This window comes from Dendrobates tinctorius, unplaced genomic scaffold (assembly GCF_039654945.1).
Source record: "Dendrobates tinctorius isolate UK_male_01 unplaced genomic scaffold, ASM3965494v1 ptg000070l, whole genome shotgun sequence".
In the NCBI taxonomy this organism is placed as follows: Eukaryota; Metazoa; Chordata; class Amphibia; order Anura; family Dendrobatidae; genus Dendrobates; species Dendrobates tinctorius.
This window is the reverse complement of record NW_027361738.1, coordinates 27001067-27026020: the sequence shown is the minus strand read 5'-3', so window position 1 is coordinate 27026020 and position 24954 is coordinate 27001067. Positions and strand designations below refer to the sequence as shown.

Genomic DNA, 24954 nt, shown 5'->3' with positions numbered 1-24954 from the left:
ACCTTGTTGATACCTTAGGCAGGTATGAAGGGTCTGCCTTTAATATTAATCTATCTTGGTATACTTGAAAAAAGGGTGGATCTATGGACAGGGCCTGGATATCACCCACTCTCCTAGCGGATGTCAGTGCTACCAAGAGGGCCGTCTTAAATGATAAACATTTAAGGGATATCGTATCTATCGGTTCAAAAGGTTCTTCTGTAAGGGCATCTAACACCAAGTTTAAGTCCCATGTAGGGATTGTGGGTATGTGAACCGGAGTTATTCTTTCACATGCCGTAATGAATCGTGATATCCACTTATTCCCTGCTATATTATGGCCATACAGCGCCCCCAACGCAGACACCTGTACTTTCAGTGTGTTTACTGACAGGCCCAATTCCTTTCCCTTTTGTAGGAACTCTAAGATAGGGACTATCGGGACTTCTGCCGTATGAGATGCTGTATGAAACTGTAGGAATTTCTTCCATATGCTTTTATAAATTTGGGTTGTGGACTGCTTCCTGCTCTGCAGGAGCGTAGTAACTAATGATTCCGAAAAACCTCTTGATCTTAATAGGTGCCTTTCAAGTTCCACGCCATCAAGTGTAAGTTGTCCACTTGAGGGTGGAAGAAAGGGCCTTGGGAGAGTAGGTTGGGGTTTGAGGGAAGAACCCAAGGATCTGTCACTGACATAATTCGTAGCCACGAGAACCACGGTCTCTTGGGCCAGAAAGGTGCTATCAGGATTACTCTCGCCTTTTCCTCTCTGATTTTCTGAATCACTTGTGGCAGGAGAATCAATGGAGGGAAGGCGTATGCCAGCTTGAATCTCCATGGGGCCTGGAGGGCATCCAGTATGTCTGGGTGATCTGCTGGAGACAGGGAAGCAAAGGTTTTTGTTTGTCTGTTTTCCCTTGTGGCAAAGAGGTCCACTTGAGGATGCCCCCATAGAGCTACTATATTCTGGAAGATTTGGTGATTGAGGCACCACTCCCCTTGCCGAAGTGTGTGTCGGCTTAAGAAATCTGCTTCTTGATTGTCCTCTCCTCTGATATGAAGAGCTGAGAGGGACAACAAATTGCTTTCGGCTAAGTCTAAGATTCTTGCCGCAGAAGACATCAGAGTCTCTGATCGAGTACCTCCTTGTCTGTTTATGTAGGCCACTGTGGTGGTGTTGTCCGACAGGATCCTGACATGTTTCTGTTGGAGCTGTGGAAGGAAATAATGTAGAGCATAGTATACTGCTGTCAGTTCTTTTAAATTAGACGAGTATTCTCTTTCCTCTCTATTCCATCTTCTTTGACAAAAGCTATTCCCCATATGGGCTCCCCAGCCTTGGGGGCTAGCGTCGGTGGTTAGGATACTAGATGGTACTATGACCCATGGGACTCCCGAGGATAGATGGTCATCCTCTAACCACCATTCCAGAGAAGTCAAGACCTCCTGCGTTAGAGTTATCTTGCTCTCGAGGTGACCACCATGTCGCCTCTCCTCCTGGAGGATCTGATGCTGGAGTTTGCGGACATGAAAATGGGCCCACCGGACTGCAGGGGCACAGGAATCTAGCGACCCCAATAGCGACATTGCCCCTCTCAGAGACATGCGTGGTCTATCTATGGCTGCCTCTACTTTCTCTTTTGTTAGTGCAATCTTTACCTGCGGAAGTAGACATTTCTGGGTTATGGAGTTCAATTGGAACCCCAAAAACATCTGGAGGGATTGCGGAACGAGCCTGGACTTCTGTATATTGATGATCCAGCCTAGGTCCTGCAAAGACGAGATTGCATCAGCCACTCTTTCGGTACATTGGGTATCTGAGTTCCCGATTATTAGGAAGAAAAATATTCAGGATTGAGAGTCCTCAGTAGTTGATACCTTTTAATGGCTAACTGAAAAGATGGTAATACATTGCAAGCTTTCGAGACTACTCAGGTCTCTTCATCAGGCTAGACTAATACAAAATCTGAAGTCACATATTTATGCACAATACAGCCTAGAAAAAATGCAATAGATAAGACAAGTGACGTGAAGCAGAACTATCAATATGGGAGAGGGAGAAACATAAATATAAACATTGGACCAGTTCATAGATAAGGAGTCTGGATGTTTTATGGTCCTCTGATTGGGGTCTAGTTCTGTGTTGCCCTGCAAGGTTTTAAAAGGAAATTCCTTAATTGATGTAAAAAGACATAAATCCATGCGACACATTCATTCCAGCACTGAGAGTGTCAAAGTTCGTCATAAATTTGTACTCCCAAACTCGTCTCTCTCTCTGAGATGTGAAGTTACCTTTCAATACCAGTAATTTCATATCCATGCTGCTGTGATCAGGGATACAGAAATGTTTTGCCACAGGTAGATCCATTCTTTTTTCTCTTATTGTGTGACGATGAGCATTCATCCTTGTTCTAAGCTTTTGCCCTGTCTCCCCCACATACAGACCCCCAGTTGGACATTTAGTACAAATAATTAAGTACACCACATTAGATGTAATGCAGGTGAAAGTACCTGGGATCTTGTAGTCCTGATGTGAGTTGGGGATCTTTATCTTGTCCGTGGTCATTATAAATGGACAGGTTTTACATTTTTTCTGGTTGCAAGGAAAGGTTCCTGCAGCTGTTGGAGAGGACAGGGAGCTTCTGACAATGATGCTTCTTAAATTTGGGGGCTGCCTAAAACACAGCAGTGGGGGGTCTGGAAAAATTGATTTTAATCGGGCATCTTTTTGTAGTAAAGGTTGTAATTTCCGTGCAGCTCCCCTTAGCACCTCCAGATTTGGGTTGTAGGTGACTACTAGAGGCACTCGGTTATTTTCTTCTTTAGCTTTGTAATGTAGCAGGTGATTCCTTGACAATCTGGTGGCTCTTGTAATTTGGTTTTCAATTGTTCTTGGATGGTAACCCTGATTCAAAAAGGTTTTTTTGAGGCGACCAAGGTGTTTGTCTCTATCCATGGGGTTGGAACATATACGATTGTATCTGATGGCTTGGCTATAGATAATAGAGTTCTTTATGTGTTTTGGATGGAAACTGTCCCATTTAAGGTATGTTGGACGGTCGATTGGCTTCTGATACAGGGATGTCTCTATTTCATTGTTTTTTAGCTTAATGATGGTGTCCAAAAAATTAATCTCGGTACTGGAGTAGTTGAGTGTTAAATTGATGGTGGGATGAAATTGATTAAACTGTTCGTGGAACGTCTTTAGCTGTTGCTCAGACTTCGTCCAGATGATTAAAATATCATCAATGAAGCGGTAGTAGGCCAGGGGCCTGATGGGGCATGAGGACAAAAAATCGCTTTCAAGCTTGGCCATGAAAAGATTTGCATACTGTGGAGCCATTTTACTTCCCATAGCTGTGCCAGTCTCCTGTAGATAGATCCTGTTGTCAAATTCAAAGTAATTGTGGGTGAGGATGAATTTTATAAGTTTCACCACGGCATCAGCATCAGTCCCTGTGTTTTCCATGAAGAATTTGCAGGCATGTAAACCATCTTGGTGTGGGATATTAGAGTACAAAGATTCCACATCCATGGTGGCCAGGATGGTTCCTTCTGGTAGAGGACCTATTGCTGCTAGTTTATTCAATAGGTCAGTTGTGTCCTGAATGTAGCTGGATGTATCCTTCACCAGTGGTTTAAGAATACCCTCTACCCATCCAGATACCTGCTCAGTGAGGGTGCCCACACATGAAATAATTGGTCTTCCTGGATTTCCAGATTTGTGGATTTTGGGAAGCATGTAGAATGTCCCTATTCTTGGAGTCTCTGGTATCAGGTCATCGCCAGCTCTTATGGACTGGTCAGGCAGACAAGAAACCAACTTGTTTAGTTCCTTGTAATAGTCCTGTGTAGGATCCGACTCCAATTTTCTATAGTAGCATGTGTCCATAAGTTGCCTGTTTGCTTCCTTCATGTAGTCTGACGTATTCATCATGACTATTGCACCTCCCTTGTCAGCAGGTTTAATGATGATTTCTTTGTTGGTTTTTAAAGACTGTATGGCCTTTCTCTCCTGGGCACTGATGTTGGATGCTTGTCTCCTGTTAGTGTCTATGATTGTGGATTTTATCAAATGTCTGAAGGAGTCTATTAGGAAGTCGTCTAAGTAAGGTACGATTAAAGTATCTTTTTGACGAACATAGGCCATCACCTCTGCCATCACCTTGGTGAAGATTCTTGGTGCTGTTGAGAGGCCGAAAGGCATGGCTGTGTATTGAAAATGACGGACCTTGCCATCGAATACCACTGCGACCCTTAGATATTTTTGGTATCTATTATGGATAGGAAGATGATAATAAGCATCTTTTAAGTCAATCCCCGCCATCACACAATTTGGAAAGAGAAGCTTTATGGTGGATCTGATTGATTCCATCTTAAACTTATCATTTTTAATAAACGTATTAAGCCTCCTTAAATTAATAATTGTTCTAAATGTACCATCTGGTTTGGAAATTAAAAATAAGGGAGAGTAGAAACCTCTACCTTCCTGTCCCTCTGGGACCTCTACTAAAACCCCTTTGCATAGTAGGCTCCGAATCTCTTCTTCGAGGGCCTTTTGTTGGGCCATAGAGTTAAGGCGGGTTAGGACAAAGAAATCATAAGGATTTTGAAGGAATTCTATTTTCATTCCTTCTTTAATAATACTCAAGATCCATGGGTTTGAGGATATTTGTTCCCATTTTGGATAAAAGAATCGTAATCTACCCCCTACAGGTGGGTCTGATTCTTTAATTTCTATTTTCCCTTCGGAACGTTGGACCCCTGAACATGGTACCCTTTTGTTTCTCTTCTTTTGTGGCCCATCTATTTGGTCTTTCCGTTTGCCTCCTTCTTCCAAACGGTCGCCTCTTAAAGGTTCTCCCTCACACGGGGTTGCACAGATCTTAGCCTTTGATTGCGCGTCCCCCTTCCAGCTCTTCATCCACAACGCCCTTCTGGCGTTGTTCACTAGAGCTGCTGATCTTGCTGCCAGCCGTAGAGTGTCTGCCGACGCATCAGCCATAAAGGCAGCTGCCCCCCTTATTAATGGGATAGCGGCCCTTAATTTTTCTCTGGACACCTTTTGCTCGATTTGTTGATCGAGCTGGTCCAACCACACGAGCATAGATCTAGTGGTGCATGTGCTGGCTACCGCTGGCTTAAATATACCCGTGGTAGACTACCAAGACCTCTTCAATGATGATTCCGCCTTGCGGTCTAACGGGTCTGCCAACAAGCCTGCGTCCTCTACCGGAATAGCTGATTGTCTCGAAGTAGAGGATATAACGGCATGCACTTTTGGCACTTTGGTCCATTTTAATAGCTCCTCATCGCTAAAAGGATACTTTCTTTTTGAGGCTGATGGGAGAAAACTTCTTTGGTCATTTTTTTCCCATTCCCTCTTTATTAGGGCCTTAATTGCCGGTATTACCGGGAACGCTCTCCTTTTCTTTTCCGCCAATCCCGCAAACATTATGTCCTGTGCGGTTTGGGCACCCCTTGGTTCCTCACACCCCATAGTGCTTCTCACCGACTTGACTAGGTTGTCCACACTATCTAGGGGGAAACATGACTGTCCCTCCATGTCTGATGATGACGAGGATGTTAGTGAGGAATCAGAGATTAACCCCCCTTCTTCCTCTGACTCTGAGCTGAGGGTTAACTGCTTTTTGCTGCCAGTCTCTGAGGGAGTTTTGGCGCGGTTAATAGCCTGTATCTCCTCCCTGATTATAGCTCTAATGTCCTTTGTCGACAATGCGGTCCCTTGCTTTGTCTCTCTGGTGCACTGTTTACAGAGCTTCTTAGGGTAGGAGTCAGGGAGAGGTTCCGAGCATAGCGCACATTCTTTATGCTTGGATTTATCCTTTTTCTTGGTCTAGAGGGGGACACCAAGGCGGGGGGGGGGGGGGGTAGGAGAGGTCAGCTTAGTAGGCAGAGTATATACTTTGCACACTCACCCAGTGAAGCCTTATATTACCGGATCAGATGGCTGAGACGTCCTAGGCCTTGATTCTCCTGCTTCAGTCCTGCGGCAGGTGTTGCGGTCCCTGGTGGAGCTACCTCCTGCAGAATCCCCCGCTGGAGCGTGTGCTTCCGTTGGGGACGACATTGCTGCATCGCCGGTCAGCTGCGCCGCTGTTTAAATAACCTGCTCCTCTTTTTTTTTTTTTTTTTTGCCGTCCCCCCGGAAGTTGCTCCTCCTCCCTGGGATCACCGTGCGCATGCCCGACGCTCTCTCAGCCATCCCGCCCCGGAAGTTCAACCATTACTTCCGGGGGGGCAGGAGACTGTGCGCCGGCCGGCTACCACGCCGCTTTACCGCGCGGCCTCCGCTCTCCACGCGGTCCCCATCTCCATGCACCGCCACCGCCGCTGGCGCCTCCATTGAAAAAGAGAGCTCCATCCTCTTTTTTTTTTTTTTTTTTTTCTTCTGCGCCACTGGCGCTCTTACCGCTCCCAGCAGCGGTGCGTCCCGGTGCCTGCCGGCGCTCTCCTGGGTGAGACGAGGCGGCCCTCCCCGGACCCCGTCATCACCCTTCGCTCACCAGACGAGGGGGGAGCCGTCTAACGGAATCTCCCCCGACGCTGCTTCTGGACCGCAGCCCCTGCCGTTCCCAAGGAGACTGCACAGGCGGCATGCCTGGCCCAGGTATTCTTTCCTGAAGGATATCGTGGCTCCGTTTGGAACAGGAAACCAAAACTGAGGAGGAAAGGCGGACCGCCCCCTTTTATCTTTCCTGTAGGGTTTCCTGTTCCAAATGGGGCGGATCCGATACCTCCAGTGGGTGCTGTCGTGGCGAAGGGTAAAAAGTGAATTCAGTTAGACTTTAAATTTTGCCGTGAAGGCTCTCACCTTTTTTGCTCTCTCCGTGATGCTGGGGGCCTTCTGGAGCAACTTCTCATGTAAGAACTCTTTGTTCTGTAGAGGGGGAACAATGGATCAGAGATCACACTGGTGAATGTAATACACTGCAAGAAGAATAAGCACTTTGTAACCCAAGGTCTCAGTAACATAATTTCAGGAATGACCTCCCTTCTGAAAACTCCTGAGACTACACAGTTTGCTCTATATATGTAGGGTTTTGTTTTTTTTCTTGGGGTGTGGGGTAGAAAAGAAAAAGGCAAAAAAAAAAGCAATTCTCCCTTATTTCTTTCATGCAAAAAAAAAGTACCGTAGTTATTAAAAAAACAAACATATTCCTGTGACCTTCAAAGTTAGATCTATGAAAACGTAAATTAATGATAAATGGGAAAAAAAAGTGGAACCGTCAGAATTGCCATTTTTCGGTTACTGCATCTCCCTCGAAAAACCTCCCCAAAAAGTGATCAAAACATCATATTTACCCCCAAAATAGTACCAATAAATATGACAGCTTACCATGTGAAAAAAAACACAAGCCCATACCAAAATACTAAAAAAAAAAAGTTACTGGTCTCAGAAAATGGTGACATAAACCAAATTTTCTCTAACCTCTAAAATGTTGGGGCAGGGAGAAGAAAAACTATGCCAACCTTGTATTCGTGTTGCTGTACAGATCGGAAATCACACTCCCCCCCACCCCACAAAACAAAACAAAAAAAAACAGGAACTGTGTTGAGCTTTTTTTTTTTTTTTTTTTTTCTACAATTTTTCAACACTTTCCATTTTTCATTGTATTATATGGTGAAGTGAACGGTTTCATACAAAACTCCCCACACAGCTAAATAGTCAGGAATATATAAAAGAGTCTTGGAAACAAGGGGAGGAAAAAAAATGACAATATGAAAATGAAAAAAAGGCAAGGTCCTTAAAGAGTTAATAATAAGCACAAACGAGTAAGCTGGCAAAATGAAAAATATGGTAATGTATGGTCGCTTCACACAAAGCAAGACATATCGCAAGAGCCGGAATTCCTGCTGTAATAAACAGATCATCCTCGGTGAATATGGCGATGCTGTCAGATTGGATGAAATAAAAGCAAATCTCAGTCTGTTCACAGGTCGGGGTAATTATAGCTTCATGCTTCCAGCTGAACGATCCGCAGATTCTTCCTCTATATAAACACATTACGCACCTTTGCTTTCTGGAAGAACTTGTGCTTCAGAAGTTCTGCTGCTGTTGGCCTAGAAAAAGCAAGAAGTACTCTTACAGAAACCATATGTGAGACTAGAGGTCAGTGGTGCCAGGGTCTAGTACCGGGAATCAAGGTGAATGGTAACATTTCACTGCTCCAGAGAGCTGAAACGCTGGCCTAGGGAAGACAGGGTTAGCCGAAAATTATTAGGACCCAATCACCAGATCATGCGGTAGTCAGCTTAAGGATAGCTTCAATTATTAACAGCAAGGTGTAGAGTTTGAGAAGAGCGGCACTCACCACTGGTGTATATGGGAAAGGCAACTATATTCGGGCACGGATGACAAGCAGAGCATAAAATAAAAATGAGCCACAGCTGAGCACATGCTTCTCCCGGCTCACACCGGCCGGGATGTGTCTGCCCGTCATCGATTCCCCAGTGGGGAGTGCCGCTTTTCTCGAGCTCTACACCTTGCCATTAATATTCGAGTAGAGCAAAAAAAATCCCAGGACCCTGGTATGGCAGCCATGTCAGTCACCTGTGGCCATCGGGCCAGGGCACGGCTTACCTCGCACTACCGACGACATCCCCAGCACCTCTTTTGATTAGTAGGCCCTTGTGTCATCACGTATGTGTCACAACAAATGGGGCCTACTCAGTAGTGACCAGTGCTGTGGAGTCATAGATGAGATGAATCTGTGCTGCACTTTATGCACATGCTCAGTAGTGATCAGTGCTGTGGAGATGTAGATGAGATGAATCTGTGCTGCACTTTATGCACATGCTCAGTAGTGACCAGTGCTGTGGAGATGTAGATGAGATGAATCTGTGCTGCACTTTATGTACATGCTCAGCAGTGACCAGTGCTGTGGGGTCATAGATGAGATGAATCTGTGCTGCACTTTATGTACATGCTCAGTAGTGACCAGTGCTGTGGGGTCATAGATGAGATGAATCTGTGCTGCACTTTATGTACATGCTCAGTAGTGACCAGTGCTGTGGAATCATAGATGAGATGAATCTGTGCTGCACTTTATGCACATGCTCAGTAGTGACCAGTGCTGTGGGGTCATAGATGAGATGAATCTGTGCTGCGCTTTATGTACATGCTCAGTAGTGACCAGTGCTGTGGAGTCATAGTTGAGATGAATCTATGCTGCACTTTATGCACATGCTCAGTAGTGACCAGTGCTGTGGGGACATAGATGAGATGAATCTGTGCTGCGCTTTATGTACATGCTCAGTAGTGACCAGTGCTGTGGAGTCGTAGATGAGATGAATCTGTGCTGCACTTTATGCACATGCTCAGTAGTGACCAGTGCTGTGGGGTCATAGATGAGATGAATCTGTGCTCCACTTTATGCACATGCTCAGTAGTGACCAGTGCTGTGGAGTCATAGATGAGATGAATCTGTGCTGCACTTTATATAAATGCTCAGTAGTGACCAGTGCTGTGGGGTCATAGATGAGATGTATCTGTGCTGCACGTTATGTACAGTTGTGGCCAAAAGTATTGACACCCCTGCAATTCTGTCAGATAATACTCAGTTTCTTCCTGAAAATGATTGCAAACACAAATTATTTGTTATTATTATCTTCATTTAATAATATAAAGTGAGTATAGGTCTTTGACATGTGGTTGTCCAAGGCAGATTTAGGGAAAACCTGCTCTGGTCTTTGTGCTCGAAACAGACTGCAGATGGTCGTGTTGCAGTCCGTTTCATTCCCGGCCCGAGTTTTCCATGTGGCTGAAGGCCACAGGTTGCTAGTTAAAAACCGTGCACCCAATAAATTAGTGTTTTGTACGTCTGTTGGGTGATCAGAGGAATGCTTACGCTTGCAGATAATTTGGGAACAGGCGTCCCTATAAACTGAATATCGTATAACAAAAAGACACGTCACTCCGATAATTAGATAAGGGGTGCTCAGAACAGGATACCAGTCCCAATAAATCATATAAGAAAAAAAATCCGGCACTCCCAAATGCAAAAAGAAGTTCCTTTTTATTTTTCACAGCTTAACTTTTAACATTAAACATGCGCTGTCAGTTGTATGCTGCCATAATAAGAAGTGCGCACTTCTTATTATGGCAGCATACAACTGACAGCGCATGTTTTCCTGCACGTGGCGATCCTCACAGCTCCACATGTCTGAAGAAGGTCCATTATAGAGACCGAAACGTTATTGAATGTACATCATGTGGATTATTAAGCTGTGAAAAATAAAAAGGAACTTCTTTTTGCATTTGGGAGTGCCGGATTTTTTTTCTTATATGTTTTTTTCTTATATAAACTGAATATCGGCTCATATACATCGGCCATAGGATATCAGTAAACCAAAGTCTTGATCAAAAGAAAAAGGCTCCCGTTTGCAGACAGCCGTTTCACGGGTTCTTTCCCCTCATTCCAGTCAGTTGTTACCTTTTCTCTGGGTCTTTTTGAAGGCACGAAGAAATCATCTTCCTAAAGGATTTCCCATACTTCTTCAGCATCTCCTTATCCTGGACACCAGTCTCTAGAGTCGGAGGGTCATTCTGGAGTGTCAGCATTAATACCTGTCATACGATGGAGACAGAACAAACCCCACACATACATCAGCATGAAGGGTCAGTAGTGGCAATCAATTTACATGTTAAAAACCAGCAAAAGAAAAGCAAAAGAAGAGGTCCTGTAAGTGAAAGATGTATCAAAATATCTGAAAGCATCCATGTATCATGTATATCAACGGAAAAAAACTAATAGTCTGTCTATTATTACATGAAGACACAGAAAGATTTACACAAGCACCATCCACAGAACATCTGTGGTTAGCTCCCCAAGATGTTTGGAAAAACCTTCCTGCCGAGTTCACTTAAAAACTAAGTGCAAGTACCAAGAAGAATCGATTCTTTGATGCAGTTGTGAAGGCAAAGGGCGGTCATATCAAATGTTGATTTGATTTAGATTTCTCCTTGGTTCATTAACTTTGCATTTTGTTAATTGATAAAATAAACTATCAGCACTTCTAGTTTTGAAAGGTTTCTTCATTTTTTTGCAGCATGTTTTCCACCCCTGCCAAAAATTTTGTACAGAACTACATGTCTTGCATCATTCACACCCCAGACGTGGTGGCAGGTGTTTGGAAAGTACTCCAAGAGACCATGACTTTTTGAACTTCCGAAAAACAATGATTCTTTCTTTTTCATTGGAATTTACTATTGCAGGTATATCACTCTGTAAACTTGCCCAAGGATTGACCTGTTTGGTATAGATAAACAGTGACTCTGGGACTTCCCGCGGAGCCATATTGACCTGACGATCACACTAGTTGTCTGTGTGCTCTCCGGCCACATCTACTGAACATGATCTGATAGGTGACTCTTTGTCAGGTAGATCGGGCTATTCTTATATCTGCATAGAAAGATCTTTTCATTTTAAATATGAATCAAAATAACGATAAACAGGATACGACGTATACCTTCATTGGAGGGTATTTATGATATGGAGCTGCTCCAGTAGCCAATTCAATAGCTGTGATTCCAAAACTCCAGATGTCTGCCTTAAAATCATATCCCCTCACCTAAAAAACACAAAAAAATTAATGTCAAGCCACCAGTGTCTCCATCCAGAAGCACAGATATGGTCCATATAAACGACGTATGGTGCATTATCTTCAGGGGCTACAGTGAAATTTCTTTAACATCAGATAATCCTGAAAATCAAGCACCCATCACATCCCATGGGTTAATAAAAATAAAAAAGTAACCACCAGCTACTACACAGACGCTAGTAATAATCCTAATAACAATTAGCTACTTTACCTGCTCCATAACCTCAGGGGCCATCCAGCAAGGCGTGCCCACAAACGTCTTTCTGACTTTATTCCTGGTGATGTCACCTCCTGTGGCTAGAAACGCGCTGACGCCAAAATCTGCAAAATCAAAGCAGGTTCTATGAGATAACGTCTGGCGTTATTGGAGTTATTATATAGGATTAGGTTCACAATATATCCGCACAGGTATGAAACAGATCAGAAAGTAGGAGACAGAGGTAACATATATAAGACTTTCCAGGAGCCTCACCTTTCCTTGAAGGGCTGCACGTTACATACTGCATACAGTATTATGAGGAGTGCACCAGGTGTAATATTTAGGAGAGCCAAATGTGTTAGCACTTACACGTGCTTGTGCTGACAGGCAGCAAAGTTTACACTAGATTGGACTGACTGGCAGCAGCTTTTACACCAGACTATGGACTGACTGGCAGCAGCTTTTACACTAGACCATGGACTGACTGGCAGCAGCTTTTACACCAGACTATGGACTGACTGGCGGCAGCTTTTACACCAGACTATGGACTGACTGGTGGCAGCTTTTACACCAGACTATGGACTGACTGGCAGCAGCTTTTACACCAGACTATGGACTGACTGGCAGCAGCTTTTACACCAGACTATGGACTGACTGGCAGCAGCTTTTACACCAGACTATGGACTGACTGGCGGCAGCTTTTACACCAGACTATGGACTGACTGGCAGCAGCTTTTACACCAGACTATGGACTGACTGGCGGCAGCTTTTACACTAGACTATGGACTGACTGGCGGCAGCTTTTACACCAGACTATGGACTGACTGGCAGCAGCTTTTACACCAGACTATGGACTGACTGGCGGAAGCTTTTACACTAGACTATGGACTGACTGGCAGCAGCTTTTACACCAGACTATGGACTGACTGGCGGCAGCTTTTACACTAGACTATGGACTGACTGGCGGAAGCTTTTACACTAGACTATGGACTGACTGGCGGAAGCTTTTGCACTAGACTATGGACTGACTGGCGGCAGCTTTTACACTAGACTATGGACTGACTGGCGGCAGCTTTTACACTAGACTATGGACTGACTGGCGGCAGCTTTTACACTAGACTATGGACTGACTGGCAGCAGCTTTTACACTAGACTATGGACTGACGGGCGGCAGCTTTTACACTAGACTATGGACTGACTGGCGGAAGCTTTTACAGTGGACTGTGAATTGAGAGACAGCAGCATGTACACTAGTCTGGACTGACTGGCAGCAGCGTTTACACCAGACTGTTGTCTGACTGGCGGCAGCTTTTACACTAGACTATGGACTGACTGGTGACAGCATGTACACTAAACTGTGACTGACTGCAGGCAGGGTTTACACTACAGGCTCTTTAGTCACAACATGTTGGCTATCACAATAAATACATAAGCTATTTAGGATCAATAGTGATGTAACAGATAACACCGGTGCAGATACACTGGGGAGACACAGATCTTTAGCCTGTTGTTCTGCTTTTTGTGTGCAGCGCAATACTCTGATCATAGCTATGTACCTGTCACCTCCTGGGGCACTGTGTGGATGTGGCTGATAACATTCGTAGTCCAGCTCTGCAGGATAAGTGCAGTATAGCCGTATACATAATAAATTATGAGAAGTGCTTATTTAAAGGCACAAATAATTTCAAATTTATTATACATAATTAATGCAGAATTTCTTAAAGCGCCACTGCTGTGTTCTCTTATTTCAGCACTGGAGTGGTGGCTCTCCAGGTCACGCCACGCTCTCTCCAGACTCTCCAGGTCACGCCGCGCTCTGCACACTCTCCAGGTCACGCCGTGCTCTGCACACTCTCCAGGTCACGCCGTGCTCTGCACACTCTCCAGGTCACGCCGTGCTCTGCACACTCTCCAGGTCACGCCGTGCTCTGCACACTCTCCAGGTCACGCCGTGCTCTGCACACTCTCCAGGTCACGCCGTGCTCTGCACACTCTCCAGGTCACCCCGTGCTCTGCACACTCTCCAGGTCACGCCGAGCTCTCTGCACACTCTCCAGGTCACGCCGAGCTCTCTGCACACTCTCCAGGTCACGCCGAGCTCTCTGCACACTCTCCAGGTCACGCCGTGCTCTGCACACTCTCCAGGTCACGCCGTGCTCTGCACACTCTCCAGGCCACGCCGCGCTCTCTGCAGACTCCAGGTCACGCCGAGCTCTCTGCACACTCTCCAGGTCACGCCGCGCTCTGCACACTCTCCAGGTCACGCCGCGCTCTGCACACTCTCCAGGTCACGCCGCGCTCTCTGCAGACTCTCCAGGTCACGCCGCGCTCTCTGCAGACTCTCCAGGTCACGCCGCGCTCTCTGCAGACTCTCCAGGTCACGCCGCGCTCTCTGCAGACTCTCCAGGTCACGCCGCGCTCTCTGCAGACTCTCCAGGTCACGCCGCGCTCTCTGCAGACTCTCCAGGTCACGCCGCGCTCTCTGCAGACTCTCCAGGTCACGCCGCGCTCTCTGCAGACTCTCCAGGTCACTCCGAGCTCTCTGCACACTCTCCAGGTCACGCCGCGCTCTCTGCACACTCTCCAGGTCACGCCGCGCTCTGCACACTCTCCAGGTCACGCCGCGCTCTGCACACTCTCCAGGTCACGCCGCGCTCTGCACACTCTCCAGGTCACGCCGCGCTCTGCAGCACCCAGAAGTGGCTTCTAAATCTTAAGTCTATGGGGCTTGCATTGAAAAAAGACATTTCTGACTCACAAACAGAGCATAGAATGAGTACGCTAATCTGAATGGCGGTGATGTCAATGAGAAGAGCAGAACAGCGCTGGATCCCGGAGAAAGAGGCGGTAGGCGAGTATATTAATAAACTCACATTACATACATATATACACAGATTTAGGGGGAAAAAATATTTATGGACTGGTTTCTATAAGGAGGATGAAACATGCTGAGCACATGGGAGGTATGCTCTATGTGGTTATATAATGACAATGTGCACTAAACTGCAGAATATTATGTGGACTATGGAAACGCTTAGAATTGGAGACGATCAGTCATTGGATTACGTGTAAGCAGAGTACCTCCACTAACTGCTGCTGCGGCACCGATTCTGGAAGCCTACTTTTCTTTCGTCCTAGCCTTTATGTTCCAAAATTATTCCCCTTCAACCAACTGGGTATGTATCACTGAACTTGACTGTTTTTTCCACCATTGCTCAAAAAATCTGCAGGGCTTCCACTTCCACCTTTGATCAGTTGAGGACATGGAGATTGATGAGGATATGGACGATCGCATAATTCCCCCGTCCATCCTGACATACGAGTATATAATAATATACAGAAAAGTTACCTGCTATTTGCACAGAGCCATCTTCACCCAAGAGTATGTTACCAGCTTTAACATCCCTGCGGGCAAATACAAAGTACCATGAGATAGGAAGGATACGGGGTCTGGACATAAATGGGCCTTCACAGGGACCCCACATTTCATTTATAGATGTAAAATTGCTTACAAAAACTAATTAGCCTTCATTTAGAAATGGATTCATTTTTCAATTTTAATAAACCGTAGCAATCCCTTATCTGGGATGTACGCACATCACTGGTCAGCCGGATGGTGATAGTTTAGAAAGGGTTATTCCCATATTTAGAAATGGATATTGTCTTTTGCCTACAGCTTGTGGCCTTGGAGACCGCTCACCGCTGCTAGACAGCAGAACACGCGCAGAACTTACAAGCTCTTCTCTATTGAGCTTGTAAGCACTGTTTTGAAGCTGGCCATGAGTCACTGGAGTGCAGTTACCTCCTAATCCCAGAGCAGTGCTTACAAGCTAGATAGCAGTAATGAGCTGTACACACACAAATATGTTAATATTTCAAGACCGGTTGCAAATTTTAATAGGAGGTAAATTACTAAATTGCTTGTTTTTACTAGCACCAATTGCAGATATTCATCTAAGCAGATGAGAATAATTCTTTAAAAGGTAAAAAAAAAAATAAAAATAAAAAAATTATAACCTACTAGTAGAAGAATTCGGCTTTGCACGGGTGTATTTGGTTTAACTGTTTGTGTTTGATTGAGAACTTTCTTTGCGTTGGTCTTCCATTTTTTATTAATATCTCAAGTAGTTTTTGAGAGGTAAAACCCGGTTTAGAACCCTTAGTAGAGCCCGAATTACCTGTATGCCAAATAGGGAGCAGATTGGCCATAAATTAAAAATGGCTTTCGTATTCAATTTTTTGGCAATTATCTCAAGAAACAGGAGGTCCTAGAGATGGGAATCCCCGTGTAAAGTCTGGCAAAGTGCCTAATTTGCTGATGTGGCATATTTGGAACAAGTTGGTTCAGCTGCTTAGTCGTAAATTAACATTTGCTTGTGTGTTCCATTGCTTGGCAAATATTTGCCGTCAAACAGAAAATATCAAAAAAGTCAAGCGCTTACTTGTACCCGCTGCCGCAATGCATGTTTCGCTCTGTCTTCATCAGGGGGTGTCTCTCGCCCGTATTAGATCTGATTTGCTTATTCATAGGACATGTCCCCCACATGATATAACAACACCCTACTTATAATATTGATTTACTATGCATATATACGATTTTATATACTTAGTAAATTAATTTTGGGTGTAATATACCCTATTTGTCTGCGCTCTATTCCATGCCCCTCAATCTCAAGAAGGTTAGGCCTAGAGAGTTGAAACCTGATATAAATATTTCAGAAATGCCTGATTTACCCAAGTGGCAAATTTGAGGCAAATTCATCCCTTAATTTGGATGTGAATTAAGGGTTGCGTTTGTGTTCCGTTTTTTTGGCAAATATCTCAAGAACAGTAGGTCGAAGGTAGAGCTGAATCTTGGCTTAAAACCCATTTCCCAATTTACCTATATGTCAAATTTAGGGATAACTGGTCAGGTCAATTAACTGTAAATTCAAATTTACTTTCATGCTCCGTTTTTTGGCGAATATCCCAAGAATACTTTTGAATTACTTTTTTGGCAAATAGGTTAGAGAGCTGAAACCTGGTGTAAAACCTTTCTGAAGCTCCTAATTTACCTATGTGGCAAAAGTGAAGCAGATTGGCTGTAAATTATTATTAGTGTTTGTCTAAGTTTTTAGGTCTAAATCTCTAAACCGGTAGGCCTAAAAAGCGGCAACCCAATATAAAAAAAATCTTAATGTGTCTGATTTATCTATGACGCAAATTTGAGCAGGATTAGTCCAGTGGTTTGGCTGTAAAATTAATATTTGCTTCTGTTTTCTGTTACTTTAGCGAATTTCTCGAGTATGGTGGATCCAAGGGAGCTGATACTCTGTCTAAAGCTTTGAGTAGTGTCTGATTTTCCTATATGATACATTTGGTGCAGATTGGTCTAGTTGGTCGTGAACAGACAACAGAAACGAATTTGTGTATACCGTAATTATACAGAGATGAATACATAAAGCAATATTTGGAGAAAGAGGCTTCAACACTTTCCTTTTTCTGTGTTCAGGCTCGATGTAAAGGTTCAGAAACCTTCTCAGTCCTTACAGTCTGTCTTGTGTATAATGATGGAAACAAAACAGATGAGAGGGAGGAGGGGGATGCAGCTGCAGCTTTTCTCTTTTTTATTTCGGTTGAAGGGGTTACCTTGTTTTCAAAAATTGCAATCCTATCCTTAGCATAGACCATCATTTTTAGAACAGTGGGTAGCCCAACTCTCCACACTAACTTTTCTGAAGACGACAAAGCTACAATTCCAAGCACAACAGGAGTGTCCAGAGTCGGACCTCCACAATCTAATATTGATAGTCTATTACTAAGGTTGCTGCCTTTCCTAAAAAAAAAAAAAGAAAAAAAAAAATCTTATTTAACCTTTGGAGATCAGAAGGACATGGGAATGACATCCATGAACCTTAAAAGTGCATATGGCCGAAGGATTTCCTTATGACACAAGTCCTTTACACTATACGAAATGTGAGAAAGGAAGGAATGGCTCACGGCGCTGCACGGAAAAGTCATGGCAAAAGTCCCAAGAAAAAGTATTGTACTGGCTTCAATAATGGTTGTATGCTGGAAAAACACAATATGAGTTTGATCAAGGGCAGTACTACTGTGTAATGTCAGAGGACTCCTTACTTGAGGACAATGTAGTGATTACGCTGCCAGTTATTTTAGGATTAAGTGAGAAATGCTTTTTAAGCGCCAGGACTCAGCAATGTCATCAGTGCTCAGCGAGGGGATATGCAGCATTGTCAAATGGGCTGACTAATCCTCCCCGTCCATGACAAGTGACAGCAGAGGATCGCACAGTGGGATTCTTTAGTCAATGGGAATGGATGATCAGAAAATTACCTACTTGTCTCCTTTTCACTTCTCCTACACATGTTCTGTACCAATTCTCCTCTCTTGGATCCACTATCTTGTATAGAAGAATATTTAGAACTGTTCAGCTAGCCATTAAAAGGTATCAACCACTGAGGACTCTCAATTCTAAATAGTCTATCTACTGGCTAACACGGTACACAGATATATGGTACTATCTTGTATAGGGATTTTTCCCTTCCTTAATAAGGCGCCTTCCTTACAAGCTTGCTTCAATTTTTTACGAGGGGGAGGGCGCCCATCATCGCATGACATGTTTGACCACGTGGTCATGATGGTTTTCAACTGTTGCTTGGTAATTACAATATTTACTTTAACCCATCAGAGACACTTTGCTGTGATGTAAGACGCCTCCTTCCCTCCAGCTCTGAACCTCAGATGAAGCATGGTCGAAACACATATCACAACCTGAGGTGGAGGCCGAGGTGGTGACACAGTATTCTTATTTTATGGGGTATGGCTGATCATAATGTGTCTTTATTTTTTTACGACTGATTTTATTTCTCGTGCATCATAATTCACCAAATCTCTATATATCAAAGTCACAGAACTGCATTATGATCAACTTTGTGAATACAATATTGCGCTCATTGTTCCTTGTTTTAATATTAACTTTTAAATTTTATTTTTACTGTGTATCTCAAAATATTTATTGTGCATGTGTATATGTGTGTGTGTGTGTGTGTGTGTGTGTGTGTGTGTGTGTGTGTGTGTGTGTATATATATATATATATACCGTACATATATATATATATATATATATATATATATATATATATATATATATATATATATATATATATATATATATATACACACACATACATATATGTCTGATTTTCAATTACAATGGAGTAGCAAATGACATATGTTTAACTCTGGGGTCTGTCTTAAATGTTTTTGTTTTAGTTTTTTTTTCCATGCCACGATCTGTAATAATTAAAAAAAAATTATATTTCTAAAAGAGTTTTCAGCAGTCTCATTACCATCACAGGTAAGACTACAGTGACAAGTAACACCTCCACAGCTCATAATACAAGATCCACTATTCACAATAGTTGATGTCACAGCTGACCCTGCTTTCACAATGTCCTTTGCACACGCTCATTGGATGCTTCAATACAAAAGATAGTGTCAGAGTCTGTTCATTGCTGCTAATATACATGTGTATTTCCTAAAACAGGAGACCAGAATAGTCTCAGTGGACAGCGTGAAAACTCCAAGATTTCTAATTGTTTTTTTTAATAGATTGTGAGATAGGAAAAAAAAAAATTACCAAAAATGTTAGTGTGCAATGCTTCACAATGGAAATTATCCTAATATGCTATGTTCTATATTGTCTATCATTCTGACCATATACTGTGATATTATGTTTGTAACTTTATCCTGTAGAATCTTTCAATAAAAAAAAAAGTTTATCCCCTTAATGTCTACGGACGTGCACAGTCCGTCATGGCAGGATGTAACTTCCCGCACCAGGACGGACTATGCACATCCTGCCTTTGAACTGTCACTGCGTGTAAACGCGCAGTTTCAGTTCAGTGCCGACAGCTGTCTTGACAGCTGTCAGGCACGGCAAGGGGGGGCAGGGATGCTTGCAGTCGGTCCCTGCACCCAAAGCACTGTGATTGGTCAGTCAATCTGACCGACTAAACACAGCAGCGATCGAGCAGGAGAGGCTGAAATTTCAGCGTCTCCTGCCCGATCTCAGTGCAGGAGCTCAGCGTTGCAGTGGCTGAGCTTCTGCACTGACATCCAGGAGTGGCGCCCCCGCCGCCCCTGGCTGTTAACCCCCTCACTGCTGCGATTGAACGCGATCGCAGTGTTCAGAGGGGGAGGCAGAGGGTCGGGGGCTCCCTCTGCCTCAGGTAGGCGTCCCCGCGATGTAATCACGGGGCCCGACCTGTGCCATGATGACCCGAAGGTGTCATGACAATCTCCGGGTCATTTACCTACAGAAAGCTGCAGAGACCATGCTCACAGCATCGTGTCACCTGCTTTCAGCATTGGCATAATACATTACAATGCTGGAGCTGTTTAGGCACATCAAGGGCTTTCCAAACGCGACATGGCGTCCGATCTCAATTCCAGCCAAAAAAAAGTCAAATGGCGCTGCTTCCCTTCCGAGCCCTGCCATGAACCCCAAATAGTGGTTTACTCCCACATATGGGGTATCAGCGTACTCAGGACAAATTGCACAATAACTTTTGGGGTCCTGTTACCCTTGGGAAAATAAAAATTGGGGATGAAAAGATCATTTTTTGTGGAAAAAATATGATTTTTTAATTTTACGGCTCTATGTTATAACCTTCTGTGAAGCCCTTGGGGGTTCAAAGTGCTCACCACACATATAAATAAGTTCCTTCGGGGGGTCTAGTTTCCAAAATAGGGTCACTTATGGGGGGTTTCCACTGTTTAGGTACATCAGGGCCTCTCCAAACGCGACATGGCGTCCGCTCTCGATTCCAGCCAATTTGACATGCAAAGTCTCAAATGATGCTCCTTTCCTTCTGAACACTGCCATTCGCCTAAAGACTGGTCTTCCTCCACACATGGGGTATCGGTGTACTCAGGAGAAATTGCACAACAAATATTTTGATTCATTTTCTCCTGAAACCCTTGACAAAATAAAAAAAATTGTGCCCAAAGAAAAATTTTGGGGAAAAAAAGTTAATTGTTATTTTTTTCGTTCCACATTGCTTCAATTCTTGTGAAGTACCTAAAGGGTTAATACACTTCTTGAATGTGGTTTTGAACACCTTGAGGGGTGCAGTTTTTATAATGGTGTCACTTTTGGGTATTTTCTGACATATTGACCCCTCAAAGTGACTTCAAATGTGATGTGATCCCTAAAAAAATGGTTTTGTAAATTTTGTTGTAAAAATGAGAAATCGCTGGTCAACTTTTAACCCTTATAACTTCCTAACAAAAAAAAATTTTGGTTCCAAAATTGTGCTGATGTAAAGTAAACATGTGGGAAATGTTAACTATTTTTTGTGACATATCTCTCTGAGGGCATAAAAATTGAAAGTTTGAAAATTGCAAAATTTTAAAAATTTTCGCCATATTTACAATTTTTTCATAAATAAATGCAAGCCATATCGAAGAAATTTTACCACTAACATGAAGTACAATATGTCACGAAAAACAGTCTCAGAATCAGTGGGATCCGTTGAAGTGCTCCAGAGTTATAAGCACATAAAGTGACAGTGGTCTGATTTCAAAATTAAGGCCTGGTCATTAACCTACAAAATGGCTTGGTCGTTAAGGGGTTAAAAAACATGGATTTTTGTGAGTACTCACCGTAAATTCCTTTTCTCCGAGAAGCTCATTTGGGGACACAGGTACAGTGGGTGTATGCTACCTCCATCTAGAGGCTGACACTAGGCAACAACACAAGGTTAGCTCCTCCCCCGCCGTATACACCCTCGCCCTGATTGCGGGCGGAAGCCAGTTTAGTGCAAAAGCAGTAGGAGAACAATAACAATCAGCCTTAATGCCGAAAACAATATGTCTGGCAAAGAAAAAACCACCCTGATATTCACAAAAGAAATACACATTAAATAAACTAGAGCCAACTTGGCTAATAGGGTGGGTGCCGTGTCCCCCAATGAGCGTCTCGGAGAAAAGGATTTTACGGTGAGTACTCACAAAAATCCATGTTTCTCCTTCGTCTCACTGGGGGACACAGGTACTGTGGGACGTCCTAAAGCAGTCCCTGGGTGGGAGATTGACTCACCGATCCAAGCTGCATGCACCTCTTCGTTCAATGTTTAGTAAATGTGTGCAGGCTGGACCAGGTCGCTGCCTTGCATACCTGTTCCGCCGAGGCCTGATGCCGAGGCGCCCATTGCCAGAGTAGAGTGCGCTTTGATCCCTGATGGAACTGGCGCACCTCTGATGCGATAGGCCTCCTGAATAGTTAAACGGATCCATCTGGCTATGGTCGCTTTTGAGGCCGCAAGTCCTCTCCTGCGCCCCTCAGGGAGCACAAACAGCGTATCCGTCTGGCGAAAAGGTGCTGTCCGCGACACGTACCTCCTGAGTGCTCTCACCAGGTCTAAGGTGTGAAGAGCTTTCTCCACGCGATGCACCGGTGCCGGACAGAATGAAGGCAAGACAATATCCTCATTGATGTGAAAAGAGGACACCACCTTCGGAAGAAAGGGGGGAGCTGGTCTAAGCACCACCTTATCCTTGTGGAAAGCGAGAAAAGGTGCTCGGCAAGACAGAGCCGCCAACTCCGAGACTTGCCTAACGGAGGTAATGGCTACCAAGAATACCACCTTCCAAGAGAGGAACGATAAGGAAATATGCTGTAGCGGCTCAAAAGGCGCTTCCTGCAGAACACTCAGGACCAGGTTAAGGTCCCAGGTGCCCATCGGCGCCTTATAGGGAGGTACTAGATGAGAGACTCCCTGGATGAAAGTCTTTACCTGCATATTAGTAGAAATCTTTCGCTGGAAAAGGACGGACAACGCCGATATCTGTCTCCTAAGGGAGCTCGGGGCCAGCCCCGAGTCTAGACCTGATTGAAGAAAGGCCAAGATGCTGGGAATAGAGAATATCAGGGGCGAACGACCCCGCTCTCGACACCAAGTGAAGAAAACTTTCCAGGTGTGGTGGTAAATTCTCGCCGAGGTCGGTTTCCTGGCGCTAACCATTGTAGCGACCACCTTACGCTCAAAACCTGCTTGAGTTAGAATCCAAGATTCAACGGCCATGCCGTCAAACACAGGGCCCCTGAGTTCGGGTGGAAGATCGGTCCCTGGTGCAGTAGATCTGGACGCTCTGGCAGTCGCCATGGGACGTCGGTGAGCAGCCACACAAGATCTGCGTACCACGCCCGTCGGGGCCAGTCTGGTGCCAGCAGAATTGCTGGGACCCCCTCTGCTTTGATCTTCCTGACAACCCTCGGAAGCAATGGCAATGGGGGAAACAGGTATGGAAGGCGAAACTGGTTCCATGGTAGGACCAATGCATCCACCCCGAACGCTCGTGGGTCTCGTGATTGAGCGACGAACACAGGCACCTTGGCGTTCATCCTGGACGCCATCAGATCCACATCTGGTGTTCCCCACCGTTGGCAAATTTGCTGGAAGACCTCGGAGTGCAGGGCCCATTCCCAAGCCACAACCTCTTGTCGGCTGAGGAAGTCCGCTGCCCAATTTTCTATGCCTGGGATGTAGACTGCCGAAATTACCGACTGGTTCTTCTCGGCCCAATGAAGCACATGTGCTATCTCGCGCATGGTTGCCGTGCTGCGCGTGTCCCCTTGATGATTTACATAAGCCACCGCCGTGGCGTTGTCTGACTGTATCCGAATGGGCCGTCCTGCTAGGAGGTGCTGGAAATGCTGCAGCGCCTGCCAGATCGCTCGTATTTCCAACAAGTTGATCGGGAGACGAGCTTCCTGTTGCGACCACCGGCCGTGGGCCGTGTGGTGGCGAAAAACTGCTCCCCAGACAAGGAGACTGGCGTCTGTCGTGACCACTAGCCAGTGGTCTGGGGGAAACGGTTTCCCCTGAAGAAGGGAGGATCTGGTCGTCCACCACTCTAGTGATTGCCTGACCTGAGAGGATAGCTGGCAACGCTGATCGAGAGTGAACGGTTTCTTGTCCCATGCTGACAAGAGAGCGTGCTGTAGGGGTCGAAGATGAAATTGAGCAAACGGAATTGCTTCCATTGCTGCCACCATCTTCCCTAGTATCCTCTAACCAAACCGAATGGTGTGAGGGACCGGCTGCTGGAGCTTCTGGACTCCTTGTCGGAGCGCTAGGGCTTTGTTTTGAGGGAGAATTACCAACCCTTGGGAGGTATCGAAGACAATTCCTAGAAAAGCAATCCTCCGAGCTGGGACCAGAAATGATTTCTTCCTGTTGACCAACCAACCTAAGCGGGAGAGTGTATCCAGTGTAATGCTGACATTCTCCTTGCACGCCCGAAATGAGGGACCCTTCACCAAGAGGTCGTCTAAGTATGCCAAGACGACTATGCCCCGCGAGTGTAAGACGGCCATCACGATTGCCATTACCTTTGTGAACACTCTGGGTGTGGTGGCTATCCCGAATGGGAGTGCTGCGAATTGAAAGTGTCGACCATTGATGGCAAACCGAAGAAACTTTTGATGCGGAGGAAAAATGGGAACGTGCAGGTAGGCATCCTGGATGTCGATCGAGGCTAAGTACTCTCCCTGCTCCATGGCTGATATAACAGAACGGAGAAATTCCATCCTGAAATGTTTGACTCTGATGAACCTGTTTAGGAGCTTTAGGTCCAAAACCGGTATGACTGTCCAGTCCTTTTTGGGGACCGCGAACAGATTGGAATAAAAACCCTGAGCTTTTTCATGCTCTGGTATGGGAACAATGACTCCGTTGTTTTGGATTGAATTGATGGCTCCTAGCAGCACTTTCGCCCGGGGCTCCACCTTGGGAAGTCGGGAGAGAAAAAAACTGTGTTGGAGGGTACCTGATGAACTCTATTTTGTACCCTGAAGTCACCAGTTCTACCACCCATAAGTCGTGTGCTACCTCGGCCCAGATATGGCGAAAAAGGAGCTGGTGGCCGCCCCCCTGCTGCTGTCGCCTACCAAGGGCTCCGAGTCATCTGGCTGAGGGTCTCTGGGCCCTGGCTCCTCTCGACCTGGGCTGGCGAGCGCGCATCCTTCCCACCGGAATGGGTCTATATGAGACCTGTCGCTCCCTATCCTGGTTGGAGCGAGGTGGGCTGGCCGAACTGGCTGCTGCCATCCATCCAGTGTTGCGGAAGGCTCGAAAACGTGTCGG

The 24954-nt window shown here is 45.1% G+C and overlaps 1 protein-coding gene across 1 annotated transcript in view; it reads right to left on the bottom strand.

Annotated features, from left to right (window-relative positions):
• The window catches only part of OXSR1 (oxidative stress responsive kinase 1), a 149398-nt gene that overhangs the window by 24787 nt on the left and 99657 nt on the right, over positions 1-24954 (bottom strand). Inside the window, exons 5-10 of the mRNA XM_073581496.1 lie at positions 15153-15208; positions 11816-11925; positions 11473-11574; positions 10437-10570; positions 8016-8064; positions 6815-6880 (exon numbers count right to left, since the gene is read on the bottom strand). Coding sequence (XP_073437597.1) covers positions 6815-6880; positions 8016-8064; positions 10437-10570; positions 11473-11574; positions 11816-11925; positions 15153-15208 — 517 coding nt within the window. The remainder of the gene's footprint in view (positions 1-6814; positions 6881-8015; positions 8065-10436; positions 10571-11472; positions 11575-11815; positions 11926-15152; positions 15209-24954) is intronic.